At 41.4% G+C, this 20,060-nt stretch overlaps 2 protein-coding genes across 8 annotated transcripts in view; one reads left to right on the top strand and one right to left on the bottom strand.

Moving 5' to 3' along the window:
- Positions 1 to 20,060, top strand: part of lrba (LPS-responsive vesicle trafficking, beach and anchor containing) — a 181,035-nt gene that overhangs the window by 84,634 nt on the left and 76,341 nt on the right. For 4 of the 7 annotated variants that reach the window (XM_089006279.1, XM_089006281.1, XM_089006280.1 and 1 more), the window contains exons 37-40: positions 3,765 to 3,889; positions 4,010 to 4,024; positions 12,942 to 13,085; positions 14,978 to 15,114. In XM_089006279.1, the coding sequence (XP_088862405.1) occupies positions 3,765 to 3,889; positions 4,010 to 4,024; positions 12,942 to 13,085; positions 14,978 to 15,114 (421 nt within the window). The remainder of the gene's footprint in view (positions 1 to 3,764; positions 3,890 to 4,009; positions 4,025 to 12,941; positions 13,086 to 14,977; positions 15,115 to 20,060) is intronic. The other 3 variants (XM_089006285.1, XM_089006284.1, XM_089006283.1) reach the window with 1 other exon arrangement.
- On the bottom strand, positions 15,160 to 17,542 carry mab21l2 (mab-21-like 2). Its single transcript, XM_089006288.1, has one exon. The coding sequence runs from the start codon at positions 17,161 to 17,163 to the stop codon at positions 16,084 to 16,086; it is 1,080 nt and encodes a 359-aa protein (XP_088862414.1). The 5' UTR covers positions 17,164 to 17,542; the 3' UTR covers positions 15,160 to 16,083.

The raw sequence follows: 20,060 nt of genomic DNA, 5'->3' as shown, positions 1-20,060 counted from the left end.
TTCCCGGCACTTCACTGCAGCGCCGTTTGAGCAATTTGAGAGGCGCCGCCAATATCGCAATAGCGAGTGGCATTAATGTCAAATAAGCGAGGGGCAAGGAAATGCTCGCTTCTCATTTGACCGTAGCACCAAATTAATTTGGTGGAAAAGGTTATGTATGACTGTTTGTTGCACAAGCGCAGTCACTTGTGATGATATATGAAAGCGCCTTTGCACGCTCGCTGCCAGAAAGGTCATCTCGTATCATTTACATAACGCCGACATTTGCCGTACTCGCGCGATCGTTCGGGAATGGAAGGAGAAATATCTCATGCCGCTTAAATTTTTTTTTGCCAATCTGGGATGGCAAATCGTTTGTCTTGAGTACACCGAAAAGGCCACGGTGGCGACGGTGGCGAACTTTAATGCGTTTAAGATGAAGGCGGGCAATTTCTCATTGACAATAAATAAATAAATGCGGCCCGGTAGTCGAGTGGTTAGCACACCGGCTTCACAGTGCAGAGGTCGCCGTTTCGCGTCCCGGTCCGGCCTCACTGTGTGGAGTTTGCATGTTCTCCCTGGGGCCCGCGTGGGTTTTCTCCAGGTCCTCCGGTTTCCTCCCACACTCCAAAAACATGCATGGCAGGTAGATTGACCACTCTAAATTGTCCCTCGGTGTGAGTGTGAGAGTGATTGTTGTACGTCTTTGTGTGCCCTGCAATTGGCTGGCAACCAATTCAGGGTGTCCCCTGCCTCGTGCCCGAAGACAGCTGGGATAGGCTGCAGCACCCCCTGCGACCCTAATGAGGAATAAGCAGTACGGAAAACGGATGGATGAATAAATAAATAACATTGAAAGAGCAATTATGCCATGATTTGCGAGTACCACCAAACAAACCTCTTTGAGCAATAAAGATAAAATTTGGTGGGTCTGGAATAGCTTCCTGATAAAATTTTCACTGATTGACAGAAAATGGGACTGATTGGCAACTATTTAGCTTTTTTTTTGTAAAATTCGGTGATCGGTTGTAATGTCATCATTTCGCCATCGACTTGTGACAACATTGATCGGACCCACATTTTTTTTTCCTGCCAAAATTTTACATTTGGGATGTTCATGACTGATTTGTTGTTAATTTTTTTTCTCAATATTTTGGCTCGTTTTGGGCCACCTTTTGCGCTTTATTCCACCTTTAGCTGTTTTTGAAGCGCTATATAAACCAAAATGTATGTATAGCATTGTATTTTGGACAGCCGCCCCCATTTCAAGCTCATATAACTCCAGACCCCATATAATTTAGGAAGTAACTCTTTTTTTCTGATGAAAGAAAAGAGTCCTAAGGTTTCTTATGCTACCTTGAATGTTTATGTAGTCCTAAAACTCAATATTATCTGTGGGTCCTGGAATTCAGTGTGACAAGTGACAATGACAAAAACCCTGGCACTGGAGTGGACACATTTTTGCAGATCGTCTGGCAATGGATGAGTTAAATTTTCATCTTGTGAGTCTTCGAAATAACAACCGAACAAAAGGAGGTGTTGTCTGCAGCATCGGAAGAGCAAGTGGGGCTGCTTAGAATCTAGGGGGGCTGCTTTGCTTCTCCTCAAGTTGAATTTTATTCCATTATTTTTAAATCCATGTGAATTATTAATCAAAACGGAGCAACTGGGACAGGGACCAGGATGTGTGCTTGGTTTATTATCGCATGTTCTCTTCTGCGGAAACAATTAGTCGACCTTAGACACTACTGTTTTGTGTGTGTGTGTGTGTGTGTGTGTGTGTGTGTGTGTGTGTGTGTGTGTGTGTGTGTGTGTGTGTGCGCGCGCGCGCCCGTGTGTTTGTCATTAAGTGCTGTTCTATGACATCCGTTTCAAGTCTGCTAAATTTAGCTCTTCCCTTGCTGTATTTAGCGCAGATTGGCTTAACAACAAAGCCGTCCAAATGCCTTTTTATGAGCGCACTAATTAGTCATCGCTTAAAAGTGGTTCACGTGATCCCCTCCCCTTTCTGCTCCCGCCTCCCTTTTGTTATTTTAATTGTTGTGATTTTGAAGAACGACGGCGCGGCAGTAAATCCTGTCAAGGACGCACCCGGGCGGGATGAATGAATGAGCGCTGAATAATTGATCACTTTTTGCACAAGCGCAAGGAGGTCGAGGTATCTTTCACGCTCAGCCCTCATTAGGACCCCCATTGTCACCCCCTTCTCGCCCGACACTGGCAGAGGTTGTCCCCCCCCACCCCTCTTATACTTTACCACCTTTACTATGACTAATTACTCCAACTCACCGCTTCACCTTCCTGATGGATTAATGTGCGTTGTGTGCAGCGCATAACCCCCACTCCCCACCCCCCAACCCCCATGCCGCCTCCTTTCGGGAGATGAGAGACATGTTGTGCCCTGATCCACAGTTGAATCATTATTTTCCTTACACGAATGTCGTCGTAGGTAGAATGATGAAGTGTGCACAATATCGCAGGCAAGCAAGCGGCGGGGGGGGGGGGGGGGGGGGGGGGTGCGCACCAACGTCGCAAAAAGGCTACCGCTGGGTGAAATGTGGTAGAACCCGAACTCATTACCCGTTTTCGCGCTGCCTTGAAGTACGATTTGCTGGATTTTTTCGTGACACTAGCAGTCAGTCAAAAGTATGTTTTTCTTTTTTTTTGGGGGGGCGGGGGGTATTTAAAGTTACATTTTCAACTCAGGTGACAATCGCAGAATTTCTGAAATTTGCGCAGTTCTGAAAAAAAAAAAAAACAACAACTTCAACCTCTTTCACGCTATTTTCGGTCTGGGTCGAGTGTCCGACTGAACATTGAGCTGTGAGAATTTCTCGTGGTGTATTTCTAAAACAACATAGCCAGCATAGCTCCAATGCTAACAAACAAGGCAAAACATTCATAGCATGTTAGCATTTAGCGTCTGTATTCTCAATTTTTTCCAAGTATGACATATTTCAGCATACAGAGTAAAGAAACAAATTTAGACAGGTTATATTTAAAACTAACTAACTAACTAACTGACTCACTGACCAACTAACCGACTAACCAACCAACTAACTAACCGACCAACTAAGAGACCAACTAACTAAGCGACAAACTAACTGAGCGACCAACTGACCGACCGAACAACTGACCGACCGACCAACCAACTACCCAACCAATCAACCAACTAACTAGATAGATAGCTAGATAACCAATTAACCAACTAGCCAGCTAATCAACTAAATATATATATATATATATATATATATACAGTAAAGTCTCGTTATATCGATATTCAAGGGAGTCCGAAAAAATATCGATATAACCGGGACTATCGATATATCCGACCCTGTTTGCATGTAATTTTCTCCGTGCGTGCATAGAAATAGTATCGATATAACCGGGACTATCGATATATCCGACATCGATATAACGAGACTTTACTGTATATATATATATAATTTTTTAAACAAACCAATTGCTAATTTATGGACTTTTTTATTTACAGATGCACGAGATTATTAAAATAAAGACTTATTATTATTATTATTATTATTATTATTATTATTATTATTATTATTCCTTTTTTTATCAGTAGCTCAGTGCAAGTCAATATTCAAGGTTCCACAAATGCCGGTTCACGGTTGCCCATTTGCCGATCGTCACTGTAAAGGTTTCGACAAAGATTGAGACACAATATAGCTTTCTTGGGCCCAGCTCGAGCGCGAATGCCGGGACGGAGCACGCTGGCTAAGTAATTGCTAACACATGTGCTCGTACCTTTCGCTGTCTCGCCGCAGCCGGCCCAGGGAGTTCTGGCGCCTGGACTACTGGGAGGACGACTTAAGACGGCGTCGCCGCTTCGTCAGGAACCCCTTCGGATCCTCCCACTCGGAGGCCACGCTCAAGGCCGCCGCAGAGCATGGTGAGTCGTTAGCTGCTTGATGCTATCTGCTAGCTCCGGGTACCAGATGAAATTCACTTGTGATCTGAGTGGCAATATCATTTAAAATGTTGATTTTTCTGTTTCTCTGCAACAAAACAGTGGCCGGTATCAGTGGTAAGTAACATTTCAGTCCCCCTTTTTTACATTCTTTTGGTGTGGCTCAAAGTTTTGAGGTGACCAATTACGTTCAAGAGGGCGGTGTACGTTTTGCTTCACCATTTGAAACGGGTGTCTGAATAACATCTTTGTGACGTGATTTTACTAAAATACACCAAGTCTAATGAACTGAGCTCCCCGCAGTTACTGTCTGGAAAACTACTGGACACTGCCCAGGCGAAACTCAATGCCGCTCTGCTTACCTTTTGATTTTTTTTTAACTTGAATGTGTGAGAGTGTAAGTGAAAGTGGGAGATGTTCACCTACTTTAGTTTACGGGTGGAGTAATTCATTGTGTATATGTGTACAGTGAGACCTCAACTTACAAACACCTTATCTTACAAACCTTTCGTCTTAAGAACGACAAATTTATGAAAATTAAACCTTATAATAAGCACTATTTTCATAATACACACACACCACGGCTGGCGGAGTGATTTTCGGCGGAAGCACACGATCGAACAGCGCTCCAGCCGGCGCTACTTTCCACACCCCCTCTCATTGAATGCACACGTCCATCGCCTCCGAGGAGCTTTTTGCTGATAATTTTACTATGATGGGACCGAAAAAAAAAAACCACCACATGCTCGTGTTCAGCCCAAGAAGACACAAAATAAAATCACCGTCGCTGAGAAGAAGGAGATAATTGAAAAACACGAACGAGGTGTGCGTTTGTGTGATTTAGTGGCCGAGCATGGCTATGCTAAGTCAACCATTGCTCCCATTCTTCGGAACAGAGAAGCCGTCAAAGGTGCGTCTGTTGCAAAAGGTGTTTCCGTGCTCTCAAAGCGACGGTCTCGGACAATCGAAGAAGTTGAAAAACTTCTGTTAATTTGGATTCACGAAAAGAAGCTATCCGGTGACAGCGTGAGTAAAGCTATTTTCTGCGAGAAAGCACGGCTAATTCACGCTGATATCGCCATGCGCCAACCTGGAAGTTCGGCGCTTACTGAGGATTTTAAAGCTGTAACGGATGGTTCGAGAACTTCTTAGGGCGAGGAGGAGAAGGCAATGTTGGCAAAGTGGAATGATGTGCAGGCTTTTACCGAACAGTTCCATCCAGAAAAGACTGTGGCTATGACAATCATCAACATGATGAACGATATGTGATGCCTCAGCTTCGTAAGACCTTGCAAGTCAGAAAGCAACAGGTGTCAATTAAGAGGTTTTTAATCAGCAAAAATGATGAGGAGTCTCCAAAGAAAAAAGAAGAGAAACCACACCAGAGGTTATGTTACCAACAGTCCTTATGGAAGGTGACTCTCCTTCCATAAGCCATCAACGACCATCAAAAAGGTAAATAAAACTGTATTTTACAGCACAGTTTATTTCTTTAATTACAGTCCTCATGTAATGTGCCTCCCTTTGTGATTTATGATACATTACAGTGTATTTCTTTCATTACAATACAATAGCACATTTATTATACATAGAATAAGGTATGCTGTGTGTAGTTTTAAGGCTTATTTAGTTAAAAACTATATTTTATGGAAACCCGGGAACGGATTATTTCCATTTTAATGGTTTCCTATGGGACACTCTGTCTGGGAACCAATTAAATTCGTAAGTTGAGGTCTCACTGTATTTGTACACTTACACACACATATACACACACACACACACACACACACACACACACACACATATATATATATATATATATATATATAACATATATATATAACATATATGTATATACATATAACATATATGTATATACATATAACATATATGTATATGTGTGCGTATATAATGCCATTGATTACCCACGGTGCACTCCATCAAAGCTCAATAACTTCTTCACAATATCTTCTTTCGCCTCCTCTGCGTTATAGCACAACAACATTGGAAGAGTAAAACAAAAAACGCCCACTATGCTGCCTCCCATCCTGGGAATAGCTCATTAAAATAACTCCGACTTTATTTCCCCCAGTCCGATGTAACCTTTCGTCTTGTTTTCGCCGACCCGACATTTGTTGCGGAAGCGCGACTGGAGATGAGAACTTTGGGCCCTGGTTTCCAAGCACGGAGCGCAAAGGTCATATCTGGCTGTAATTATGTTCATCACACGCACATAGAGGGAAAGACAGAATAACAGGGGTGGGGGCAGTGGCGGCCGTGGGGGGAGTGCGAAAAGAAACGCACCCTCTCGCTTTCTATTAGGGGACAGGGATAAACCGGAATTCAGATTTGGCAATGTGTGTGTGTGTGTGTGTGTGTGTGTGTGTGTGTGTGTGTGTGTGTGGGGCGGGGGGGAGCGTGATTTCTGCATTACAAACAACTATCGTCATTCACGGCGTGCCAAGATGGTCGCAGGGCTGCTGGTAAATCACAGTCGGCTGTTTACGTCTGAAAAGTACCACCTCGCCATGGCCAAAGGGGTGGGGGATGTGGGGTGGCCCTGAAGACTCATGCCTGTGTTCTGGTCATCCAAAGGCTCATTTTTGACAATTTAATTGCTGAACCAAGAAAAAGTGGAAAGTTAGCCGCTTTGCTTTTTAACGAGGCCTGTCAGCAACATGCTGTTTACAAGTTTATTGTTTTTGGTTGGCTACCAATTCTTGACTCGTATATTTTTATATATATATATATATATACAGTAAAGTCTCGTTATATCGATATTCAAGGGAGTCCGAAAAAATATCGATATAACCGGGACTATCGATATATCCGACCCTGTTTGCATGTAATTTTCTCCGCGCGTGCATAGAAATAGTATCGATATAACCGGGACTATCGATATATCCGATATCGATATAACGAGACTTTACTGTATATATATATATATATATATATATATATATATATATGTCTACCTAGCCCAGACATGGGCAAACTGTGGCCCGTTAGGCTTTGTAATCCGGCCCGCCAAACTTGTCCAAATTATAGTAAAAACAGTGTCTGAGAGTCATGACAAAAAGTTAGCAGGGCAGACAACTCTGAAAAATTGCCTGCGCGGCCATAAAGTTGCCTGCCCCATTTTTCACAATTTGAAACATAATTAGACGTGTAATCGCAAAAAAAAAAAACCATTGTAGCAAAGTATTATTATTATTTTTTTTTATTAAGGCTGTACCTAACGCAAATGCTACCTTGCTTAATTTACGGTAAATATCCATAGCTGAAGATTTTGCTCCAGTTGTCGTTTGTCGTCATGGTGCACAATGCAATGTTTGCATTCCTTGCTACAAGCCACTAAGCGCCTTTCATAACTCTCAAGTACACTTTACAGTCACGGTATAATGTAAGTTTACGTTTTGTAGCGTCACAAATTTTGTTAGCTTCTTTTGAATCTTTCTTCTGGGCTGAGGCTCTGTGCATCTAGTTTTCAAAATGACACGCAAATGCACGTCTTTATAACGCTTGGGAAAGTCCGAAGCACAAAGCAGGCTTCTGATTGGCTGCCGTGCCGAGTTTGCAAATTTCAACTGTAGGTAGCCTATGTGTCTGAGTGCTTGGCAACGATACACGTGTACTGTGTGCGCGTGAAGGCGAGGGTGTCCGTGGCGAATGTGTAGAACACACGGTCAGGACAATCCATCCATGATTTTGCAGAGTTTAACACAAGTAGATATTATTGTGCTTGAGTATTTTGTTGTGTAATAATATGTTTTGAATGTTTAAAGTGATTCCATTTTTCGATAAATGTTGATTTATTTAACTTTGCACCTTCGATTGAAACTTATTAGAAACAGACGCAATCTTGATAAATCACAGTGCGTATGTTACTAATCTATTTACATTTCCCAGTATCTGCGAAATAGTATGTAAATGCCATATCTTGCATATTCTTTGAGACAAATTTATGAACTGATAAGGGCGATTTGAAAGACAGTTAATAAATTGGGTTGTAGTGTTCTTACTGTGCTATGAGGTTTGCACATACTACATTTAATGCTTTTGGTTTAGTATATCCGGCCCAAACACACCCTCCAAATGCTCCTCCAGCCCCTCTGTCAAATTTTAGAACCCATTGTGGCCCGCGAGTCAAAAGGTTTGCCCACCCCTGACCTAGCCAGACATTCAGGTTCACACCCTCTGTAAATTACATGATACAGAGAAACTGAGACATGTAAATGTGTAATTTACGTGTCAGTTTTTTTCCTGTCTCATTTTCATTTTATAGCATCCTTTAATTTAATAATTATCACTTTCAGTTCTATGATCCTCCACTTCATTAAAAATAAATAAATTTCTCTTTTTTATTGTATTATTTCAAATAAATTTCCTTTTCTATCTTTTTATTGTATTACTTACTTTAAATTTAATTAACTCATTCACAGACATGCAAAAATGTATCAATTCCAGTGCCAGGGTTTTTGTCATTGTCACTTCAATTCCAGGACCCACAGAATATTGAGTTTTAGGACTACATAAACATTCAGTACAGCGTTAGAAACCTTACACTCTATTCTTTCATCACAAAAAAAATAATTAATTCCTAAATGATTTGGGTCAGGAGTAATATGAGCTTTAAATGAGGGTGGCTGTCCAAAATACAATGCAAAACATACATATTGGTTCATATAGCGCTGGAACATCAGCTGAAGCTGGAACAAAGCGCTAACATGGAAAGAAGAGAAATGCTGTCCCCTTGTGGAAAAGAAAAAAACATTGCCAGATGTCTGACCAGTGCTTTATCGGCACTCCAGCGCAAGAAAAACTAAAATCCGAACAAATTCGGGAATGGCAGTGAATGAGTTTACATTTCTATATTTTTTATTGCATGAATTATTTCAAATTTAATTCATTTTCTATCTTTTTTAATTGTTTTTTTTATTTCAAATGTATTTCATTGTATTACCTTTTTTAATTGAAATTCTGAACATGGAAGCTCCTGAAGCACTTGACTCAATGACAATGCTGTATAATAATGCACTCATACTCAAAATGTTAAAATTACGACTATCCTCTTCATCTCGTCCCATGTTACTCTCATTTCTCCAGGAGATCTTTAAAGGAAAACCGACGCCTCCGGAGAAATTGTGTCCATAATTTGTAAAATCACTTCAAATGACTTCTACTTAGTGTATTTTACAAAGATTCTACCGCATATAGCTATGTTTTACGTTTTAAGGCTTGCGCTGGATATTCAGGAGGTCTTGTTTTCGAGTTGGTGACGATTCCTGACGTGATGTCACTAAAGGAACGCCCCTGACCAAGAAAGTGACACACAGTGCATTTTTGCAATTAGAAGGAAAACACATCAATAACGCAATGGTGAATTGTTGTGTGTTGCACCAAGACCACTATTTGATACGAGTTGAAACTAATTCCCAACAGATAAATCAGCCCATTTCCAACGGAGCTTGGGCGCCATCTTGTGCATTTTCTGGGAACTACGTTGGAGTCCTGACGGCTCAAATTGATCCGGAAGTATTTGAATCATATTCATAACTGGATGAGTAACAAGAAAGCATCTTCTCCAAATCTGAAGCCATTGTTTTGATTCTTGAGCAAAGCAAGACGTCCTGGCGTGACGTCACGAACAAGGGGGCGGGACCTTCTGAAACTTGTCATCTCCGAGGTCATTTTGAAGTAGTTTTGGAAAACTTTAACTCATCATTTTTATTGGTGTTTTGTATTTGACACAAAATATCAGCTTGCGTGTTTCAGGTATTTTAGATGCTATAAAATGTTTTTCTGATGTGAGTTAGGAAACAAAAAAATGGTGTCGGTTGTCCTTTAAAGCTTCAGTGGCTTCGCTTTTTAAATGAAATGCAACACTATTGTGGCTTTTAACATATTGAGCGGTAGGGTAAGGGGCGGTCGTGGAGGGTGTATTCAAGTGAAAAGCGTCAAATTTGAAATCTATCTCTGTTTTGGAGCCCCTCACTCCCATCTTTCATGCCCACCAGCCTGGTGTGAACACAGTCATGTGGTATGTATTAGTACTGGGTTGGGGGGCACTGGTAGTAATTTCAGCGATGCTAACTAAGGAATTCTCTAGGGAGGTCTAATTACAGGAAGAGCATTCCAAATATCAACCGGCTGCATATTTTCTTCCATGACAAGAGTTTTTTTCTCCACTCTTCAAAGATGCATGTCGCAGCTGTGCATGTTTTTTTTGAGGGGGGGCTGTCTTGATCCACCTTTAGGTGTTGATGGAAGACAACACAACAATGTTTCGCTGATTGACTGGATTAAAATGGATTGCACAGGCACACACGCGCACACACACACACACACTACAGCGTCATGATGTTTGTGTATTTGCTGGGTGAGAATGTTTAGCACGTTAGCGTCTCCATGCCACAGTGTTTGTGTTTCAGTGCCGGCTCATCTGTTGCTTTGGCGTGACCTTAGCATGCCGTCACGTGTTCATGACAAACGTACTCAATAATTTCACATATGGCGGAGATAAAAAAAAAAAAGGCGACACAACCCAGTTCAGATTCAGGTTTTGGTGATATTCAAGTGTTTTTCGAAAAGTATACATTTTGTTGTCATTTATAACCTTAATTTACAAAATATACATATTTTTTACAGGGGAAGTAAAAAAACGGACATAATGTTCCACAAGTGCACACACCTTATAAATGGATAAAAATGTATCTTCAGCCACCATTACATAGACCTACTTATAAATGGGGATATTAAACAAACAATCGGTCAGGTTCAAACTGATAAATAGAATTCGGCGCACACCTGCCACCCGTTAAAGTGCTTCTGATGAAGCCTAAATAAACTTCTGATGTTTTCGTGTGCTTTCTCCAATGTATTTTTGTTTGTATTGCATTTTATCAGAAGTTTGAAGGTTTTGTGTCAACACACTATATTTTTTTCACTCGAAAACAAGTGTAGACAACAATAAATTCATAAACTAAGATTGGGGGGAAAAGGGTTTTAATTTCATGGATTATAATATTTAAATCATTCATTGCCATTCACAAATGTATTCGGGAATTGAAAATATAACAGAGTGCCATTCCCGAATTTGTTTGCGTTCATAGGTGCCGATAAGGCGCTGGCTATGGCCTCTGGCAATGTTTTTTTTATTTTCCACAAGGGGGCAGCGTTTCCCTTTTTTCCCCCATTTTAGCGCTTTGTTCCACCTTCAGCTGTTGTTAAAGCGCAATATAAACCAATATGTATTTATGTATTGCATTGTACTTTGGACAACTGCCCTCATTTCAAGCTCATATAACTTCAGACCCATATCATTTAGGAATTAATTCTTTTTTTTCTGATGAAACAAGGGAAGGTTAAGGCTAAGGTTTCTTACGCTGCATTGAATATTTATGTATGAAAAAAGGGAAGGTTAAGGCTTTTGGTTTCTTACAATGACTGGCATTGGACATATTTATGTATGTGAATGAGTGAACTATTTTACAAATAAAAGCTGTCGGGACAAAAGAAAATTAAATTATTATTATTATTTTATCTATTGTTTTTTGCTGGTGTTCTTTTCAATTTATTGTTCCTATTAATATTTTTAATTTTATAGATTTGGAAGTATTTTTATTATTAATAAATTTACTTCATAATATATATATATATATATATATATATTTACTTCAATTAAAATGCCGAGAGTGTTCTTTATTTTGCTTCTTTTTTTTTATCCAACACATCGTGAAGTTGATTTTATTCTTAAAATATTTGAAGAAGGAGACAATGAACCACTTGAGACACTTACCCAACTCCTTCGACAAGGTTTACCTTTTAATGCCAAATCCGTGAAGTTAACAGTCCCATTATACCCGACAGGAAATGACACGTCTGCGAACTGGCAGCCTGTCACGACAGTTCTGCTAATTTTCTCGTGAATTTCTGCCTTTCCGCATTTTTGCCTCATTCAATGTTCATTGCGCCTTGTGAGAACCCATTGTGGGCTATTGATGACCATTTCTTTTAGCCGTGACATTCAGTAGTGTGTTGTTGCACCTTCACTGGTAGCATGTTTACAACAGATTTGTTTTTGTTTTGTTTTTTAACTCCTCTGAGCAGAGATTATTGTCGCTATTGGATTTTGCACCGCTAATCCATGATGCTTCTAACCGCGAGGCGCTTCGGAGAGTCATCAGACCCAATATTTTATTCAATTGTTTTATGTGAGAAAAAGTGAGAAGATTTTTGACAGTACTCATACTGTTATTCCCTAGCCCGGCACTATTTACCTTTGCTGTACTGTAAAATGACCTTGAGAGTTTTGAATGGCACTTATAAAGGAAAGGTATTATTCTTATTATTATTATTATTATTATTATTATTACAAAAATCGATGAAACTGGTGATTCTTGAATTGCGATATGAGGATCACTAGTGTTACATGAAAGAATCACTGAATTAAATACAAATTAAATTAACCAGTACAAATCTACAGTGGGCCCTTTTTCTTTTGTTTAAATTGAGGATAAAGAATATATGCCTGATTTTTTTTCTCATTATCGCTCTCTATCTATCGATCTATCGACATCTCGATTGATCTATCGAGCTAGCTAGCTATATTTTTGGACAGTTCAGTTGTAGTATTTAACTTTTAAGCACAGTACAGCTATTTCGTAAAAAAAAACTTCCGGCTCAAAAATAGCTGGGTTATTTATGACCCAGCAAGAAAGTGCACTAAACTGCCATATTGGTTAAATTTACCCAAGTAGTGGGTTGGTCCATTAAATAAAATAAAATTAATCGGGCTATTTTTGAGCCGGCGGTTTTAAGAAATTGCTGTACTGTACTTAAAAGTTAATTGAACTGTGCAAATTTGCCCATCATCTTTTGCAACTCATTCAAAAAACTATTTCCTTAGTTGTAAGTCATTTCAATTGAATCACAGGGCATTTTTTTTAATTTATCTATTTATTTGTTTATTTTTTGTAAAATACACATCAAAGCCAATGACTTAACCTTACTTTGACTTCTTGTTGTCGTGCAGTGACCGAAGACGACGTGTTGAAAAGCAAACAGTCCATCAAAACTCAGGCTGTGGTGCACCAGAACTCTGAGACCGACGTCTCGCTGGACGCAGACGACGACACGCTGTCGTCTTTGGAGGAAAAAGATCTTGAAAACTTGACCGGTATGAAAAACATGTATTCTAATCATAATAATAATTGGAGAGTGCCTGGTGAGGTGGTATATATGTGGTTGTTTTCATAACGTCAGCTTGAATTGGTCACTACTCTCAAGTTGAAAGCTGTTCCTAATATTTTGACCCTCTTGTCTAGCTAAGACAGACCAAAAAAGTTCCCAGCATATTTTTTGGCTGGGTTCTCCACGTGGTTGGGTACTGGTTATCTACCAGTGCTTCCCAGTTCAACATTTTGTGTTAAGAAATGTGGCTAATATTTTGTACCTCCTCTTGGAAAAAAATGTTTTTTGGATGCTGCCATGTAACCCCATATGCATATGGGGTTACAACACTGTAAAAAAAATTGAAGGCCACAAACTTTGACAGAATATTTGATATACGGCATTATGATAATTGCCTTTCCCTCATTATCACCAACAGGGTGAGGGGGGGTTACAGTTTGAATTTAAAGATAAAAGTAAGTACATGCAAAAACAAATTGACATGACACAAAAACTAGCTTGTTTTGGGAAGCTACATTGGTGACGTAAATGTCAATAATTTATATTTCAAATTTATTCCAAAATAAATTACCACCACCACCCCACCCCCCTTTTTTTTAATATGACAGTTGATTTATCAGCAAAGCTGTTCCTTATATTTTGACTGTCCCATGTCACTCCATAAGAGCACCAAAAATATGACAAACCCTCAAAGTGGTGTAAAAGAAATTGAAAGGGTGCCCAGTATTGCTCCATTGGCTGCGGCGGTTAAAACCAGATCTGTTCCTAATATTTTGACCTGGTGATATCGCCCACGAAGTGAAAACAATTGTAAAAAGTGTATACAACCCAAAAAAATTGGGGGTAGAACGGGTATATTTTTTGTCTCATTTCAAATGATGCAAATGTTTTTATATTGCTCAAATGTACGCACACACATACACGCACACACACACACACACACACACACACACACACACACACACACACACACACACACACACACACACACACACACACACACACACACACACACGACTAACACTACTAATTAATGTTCAAATAAAGTTTGGCGAATGTAAAATTGACACACAACGCACGCACACACACACACACACACACACACACACACACACACACACACACACACACACACATACACACAACTAAATAGCTACCACTACTAATTAATGTTCAAATACAGTTTGACAAATGTAAAATTGACACAAACATACACACACCCTTGAAGTCACACAAATAGATTGAAACTACAGATCTGGGTTTTTAGTTGACCAAAAAAAAATATCCAATTTGTGTCACCCTTTTCATATCAAAATACTGCTAATCAAATATTACAGTCTGATTAATCCGATTGGATGATGTAATCCTTTTATATAGTGCAGGCTCTATTAAAATAACGTTTAGTGGGATTATGTTGCCCCCCGTTTTAGATTTTCATGTTTGAATGATTCTGTGTTTATGTAAATTATGTACAGGTAACTGTGTTTGTGTGTGTTTCAACATAAATGTGGTCGCAAATGGAAATGGTGAAAGTGGATTGAGAAATCACTGCGGGGAGTGTGTGTGTGTGTGTGTGGGGGGGGGGGGGGGTTGGTGCGCTCGTAAACATGCTTATCGATACATTTTGGAGCATTTCTGGTTTCACTGCGCATATTTAAAATATTTTCTCTCCATTTAATTTCTTTTTTTTGTCATTCTATTCTATCTCATTGGATTCAGTAGCATAGAAGTTTAATTCAAAATGGCGTCCATGTTTTAAACATACTTCGTTTTTTATTTATTTATTTTTTCGGGTGTTTTTTTGCTATTATCCTCCCTTCCTGACCCCGCCGCGCGCATGCACGGTGCACGCATGCTTGTATGCTTGGATGCATGCAGGCCCGGTGAACTTGAGCACGCCGGCCCAGCTGGTGGCTCCTGCTGCGGTGGTGCGAGGCACGCTATCCATCACCTCCTCCGAGCTCTACTTCGAGGTGGACGAGGACGAACCGGCCTTCAAGGCCATCGAGCCAAAGGTAAAGCATGTACGCGAGTCGCATTAAAAGTCCACCCCCCAATGTTTTTTGTTTCATGCCAGCATTTGTCTTAAGAAAAAAAAAAAAAAACAATTAGTCCCACAGTGGATGGGATATATGTAATTTAAATTAAAAGGAATATTTTCATTTACTTTGAATGTCAATACAAATTTTTGTTGTTGTATGAATTGGAAGTAAAAACGTAAAGCAAGAAAATAACAAAAAAATAGCACCGGAGATGATTGGAAAAAAAACTAACAAACACTCCCCCCAAAATAATTACTAAACTACTAAAATGGCATTTTGAATTTAAAAAATCTACATTTGAAGCCACTTTAGCGAAGCTACTGTTGCCCCCCCCCTTTCCCCAATAAATACAGTCGATTGCATTGAAATTATTTTTTGGGGGACAACGTATTCGAAATTCTGAACTTGGGGACATCGAGGGGGAGAGTCGTCGATTTGTATGAATGTTGGTGGAAATGAGGTGTTTTTTTTAAACGTCTGCAAATGGGGAATATGTGTTGAAATATTTTTGACTTTTCATTTGCACGTTTCATTTTTGGGTAATTTCTTATAAAATCTGCCAGGAAGAAAGACATCATCATCATCACGCCCCCGTCCCCCATTTTAAAAATCTATTTAAGTCACCTCACGGGTCTACGTTTTTAATGCAACATTTTATTCACGTGTTTTTTTTTTCACCCCGTTTCCCTCCCCATCAAAAAAAAAAAAAAGTTGGCACGTTGCATTTTTAAATAAAAGTCTTCTTTCTTCACTTGGTGAGAACATTTTTAAAAAGGAGAACAAATGTACCTTTTTTTCTTTTTCCCCTTCTTCTGCTCCAAAGCCGCCCCCCCCCCCCCCAAAAAAAAAAGACGTCACTTTTTGTTTCAACCCTCACAGTCAACTCGCAAAAGAAAAAAATGGAGGAGGGTGGCGTATTTTTTGTTATTTTTTCGTGGGTGTTTATAATTTGTCCAAGCTCTTGGCGTTGGTGAGGATCTCCCTGGCCAACCTCCACGTCTGCTTGGCGGCCGCCTCCAGGGCCGAGTGCGGCTTCCCCTGAAAGAGGTCCAAGTTGGGCAGAAAGTAGTGCGGGCAGCGGCGGCACTGCAGGCACGAGATGAGCTGCAGCAGGATGCCGTTGAGCCGGTCGCCCAGGCACGCCTCATCCCAGTCGGCCTCGCGCGGGTGTTTCTCGCACTCGTAGAGCAGTAGCGTCTTCATGTGGTAGCTGTTGAGCGGCTGGCCGGGCAGCTCCAGGTGGCGGTCGCGCAGCGTCTTGAGCACCGACAGGCACTTTTTGCGGCAGCCGGCCATGAGCAGCCGGTTCTCGGCCTCGCTAAACTGCAGCACCCAGGCGTCGCTCTCGGCCGAGCTCTGCTTGCCGCTGAGCGAGTAGCACTCCTTGGAGAGCAGGTTGAAGCCCTCCGCCTTCACCTCGGCCACGCGGTTGGGCCCCGGCCAGGGGATATGAGCGGCCGGCCACTGAGCCGCGCTGCGCGGCCAGATGCCGGTGCACTTGAAGGCCGGCGTGATCTGCACCACGTAGCGCTCGCGGATGCGAAGCCGCACCTCGCTGGTGTCCGCCACCATCTTGACCACGTCGCGGTAGCTGCACTTGTCCACGGCCTGAGCCACCAGCGTCTGGAAGCGCGAGCGGATCTTGCGGGCCGACAGGTAGCCCGAGGCGGTGATGAACTCCACCCACAGCGACATGCTGCGTTTGCGGCCGTCGCTCAGCTTGAGCACGGCGCAGCCGGGCAGCGAGCCGTCGTCCACGAAGTTGAACACGCCCATCTGGTTGAGGTAGAGCACCACCTCGAACTCGTTGGGCGACGTCACCTCCATGCCCTCGTAGCGGGCGTCGATCTCGCTCAGCGAGCTGATGAATCGCGGCTCCTGCACCTCCACCTCCTTCAGCACGTCCGAAACCACCTTGCACACCTCGCGGATGGTCTTGGCGATGGCGGCCTTGCGGGCTTGGCACCGCTCGCCGTGGTACTTGTTGAGCTGGTACACCAGCTTGGCCTGCGTGGCGATCATGTTGGGACACAAGTCCGGGCCGTACGCCGCCGCCGCCGAGGAGTCGCAGTAGGCCGACGGATCCAACGCTGACCGGTGGGGAGCGTGGGGGCAACTCAAAACGCAGCTCCGGGGGAGATACAAAACAAATAGCAAACAAAGTTGCCACTTCCTCCTTGTCGTCCTCTACAAAGTCCGACTCGGGCGCTGAGGCTCGCTCATGGTTCTCCGCCCCCCTCCTGCTCGTCCTTCAAACCGAGCTTTTATGAATGGCGCTCCTGAGCGAGAGTGAACCGAGCCCCGGCTTGCTCCCGGAGCCGGAGTGAAGGCTGCCCGCCGCCCCCCCCCAATTCACTCCGAGCATCCAATCAGCGACGGCCTAGGCTGCTGGGGGGTGGGGGGGGGGTGCGACAGAAAAAGAGAGGAGAATCACGCGCAAGCGGACTCGAGTAGTCCGTGCGTGCACCTTGACCGTTTTATCCACTTTGGTGCATTTAAAAAAGAGGGGGGGGGGGGGTGGTCGGGAGGGGCGTTGAGTTTTGTTTAAATTACAGGACACCCGCTAATATTTAAAAGCTTAGTGTGTGTGTGTGTATGGGGGGCAGATTGTTTTTTTAAAATACAGGACACCGCTAATATTTAAAAGCTCCTGTGGGCAGACTTATTTAAATACAGCACATCGCTGATATTTAAAAGATCGGGAGGGGGCAGACATTTTTTTTAATATACCGGACATCCGCTAATATTTAAAAGCTGTGTGCGTGTGTGTGTGTGTGTGTGGGGGGGGGGGGGGGGGTCACTGGACCTTTTTAATTTTTTAATTCAGTGTCTAATTTTGCTATAGCTTTACATATCAGTGGGAATGCACATTTCTTTGACTTTTATGAAAATTTTGCCGTTTAAAAAAAATGCTATGTCGCAGGTTTATTTTATATCACGTAAATCATGAATAGCTATGAGGGTGAACTGCTTCGAGAACAACTTTGAATAGCAAATTGATTGGATTTGTTTAAAAAAATGGAAACATAATGTAACGAACTATAATGGAACTCAACTGATGGCCTATAAAGTAAACAGAAAAGTATTTTCCTATATTAAACACTGCGATTGGCTGGCAACCGGTTCAAGGTGTCCCCCACCTACTGCTCAAAGACAGCTGAAATAGGCTCCAGCACCCCCTCCCATGACTCTAATGATGATAAAGCTGCCTGGCAATGGATGGATGGGTAAAACATGTTTTCAAAGTTAAAGATATCTGAACTGTCCACTTAAAGATATATATCTATAACTCTATTAATCACGTTTTGAACATACTTTTTTTTTCGTATCGACAACCTTAATCGTAGTATAATTAATTATATTTCATATTTTTGTCGTTCACTTTTGAGATTTTTAAAAATTTCGTACCACTAGAGAGAGCACGCATTTCACTGGTGACATTCTGTGGCCAATAATATATATAATGCTTGTGAATGTGTACAAGAGGAGAATAATATTTACAACAGCGCCACATTTCCATATTTTATATAGAACAGTATATACACGTTGACTAATCTGCCTTTTTTTAATAAGCCAAAAAATGGCACACTTTCGCACAAATGATCATTATGAAAGATTATTGTAATTGTCTGTGATGCGTTGATGGACGTAGTGTTATATGAAAGGCTTTTTTATACCTTGCTTCATATCAAAATATGATTCTATGACATTTAAATGACATTTAAATGTGGATCTAGACACCAAAAAAAGTTTCCCCACCAGGGGGCGACTCCTGGCTCTTGATCACGTATGAATAAGAACACAGCAGCATTACCTCAACCATAAATCAATCCCCATCCACCATTTTGTTTGACAAAAAACACACAATTATTCCGATTGAAATATTAAATATAGGTCAAGAGCCAGCTGCTGCCCCCTTCTGTTATTGCCGTATGGAAAATGTCATGAGATTTCGCAGCCTACACCGGTTGGGGAAAGGGGGGGGCTATACTCTACTTTTCCCCATTTATGTTTTTGACAATCCCGACTTGGATTTGGTGTCCAGATCGAAAAATAGCGGCTGCGTGAAGCGTTGAGCGTTGGAAGGATAGAGAGCGAGTGGCCAGCTGTGAGAGTTGAGCTGTTAGACAAAGACATATTAATTTGCTCTCCTTTTTCACACACACACTCTGGACTTGATCAGGATTTTTATGATAATTTAAAAAAATATATATAATTCCATAATCCTGAAAGCATTTGAAAATCAATCGACCAGATTCACAGTAACGAGTGAGACCATCATTGGCAATATGCTGAATTTAAACCTTCATGCAAATCTGCAAATATGTTGGCCACTTTGTTGGGAGAACTAAAATAAAGCAAAATTACTGACTTTTGGAAGACAACGGCTGTTGTGGAGAAAGACCATGAAATATGATTTTTCTGGTCATCCTCTTTGGATGTTTTCCATTTTAGCATCATACCTGGCGGAAACTCTATTGCTCTTCTAATTCCAAGCAATCTTTGGAATGCAGAAAGCTCCTTTTCCAGTTCCGTGGCCAGCATCATGTTTGACTTTTTTTTAAATGACTGAGACCACAGAAGAAGACAAAGAAAAAGCCAAACGTGCCATTATTGAGACGCTCTACAACAAGGGAGTCAAACTGGCCACATTGTAGTTCCCGTTTCCTCTCTGGGGGCCGTTATGAATTTGGGGAAGCCGTTAGGATATTAAACCCCTCCGCATATTATATCTGTAGCGAACAACAAATTAATAACTATATTCATAACTAGTTTTCAAATTTAAAGTCAAGAATAATGACTGTTATTGTAATTAACATCTGACAATTTGAAATTTTGCCTCAGACTTTCGCAAGCATCATAGAATTTCATGAATTTGATTTGCTTTCCGGGCCGAATAAAAGGACGTGGCGGGCCAG

Source organism: Hippocampus bargibanti, linkage group LG10 (assembly GCF_051943395.1).
Source record: "Hippocampus bargibanti isolate YZ-2025 linkage group LG10, ASM5194339v1, whole genome shotgun sequence".
Lineage (NCBI taxonomy): Eukaryota > Metazoa > Chordata > Actinopteri > Syngnathiformes > Syngnathidae > Hippocampus > Hippocampus bargibanti.
This window is presented reverse-complemented; position numbering and strand designations above follow the sequence as displayed.

Bases quoted from the DNA above. Each gene is read 5' to 3' on its own strand.
- mab21l2 (XM_089006288.1), bottom strand. From the start codon at position 17,163: ATGATCGCCACGCAGGCCAAGCTGGTGTACCAGCTCAACAAGTACCAC.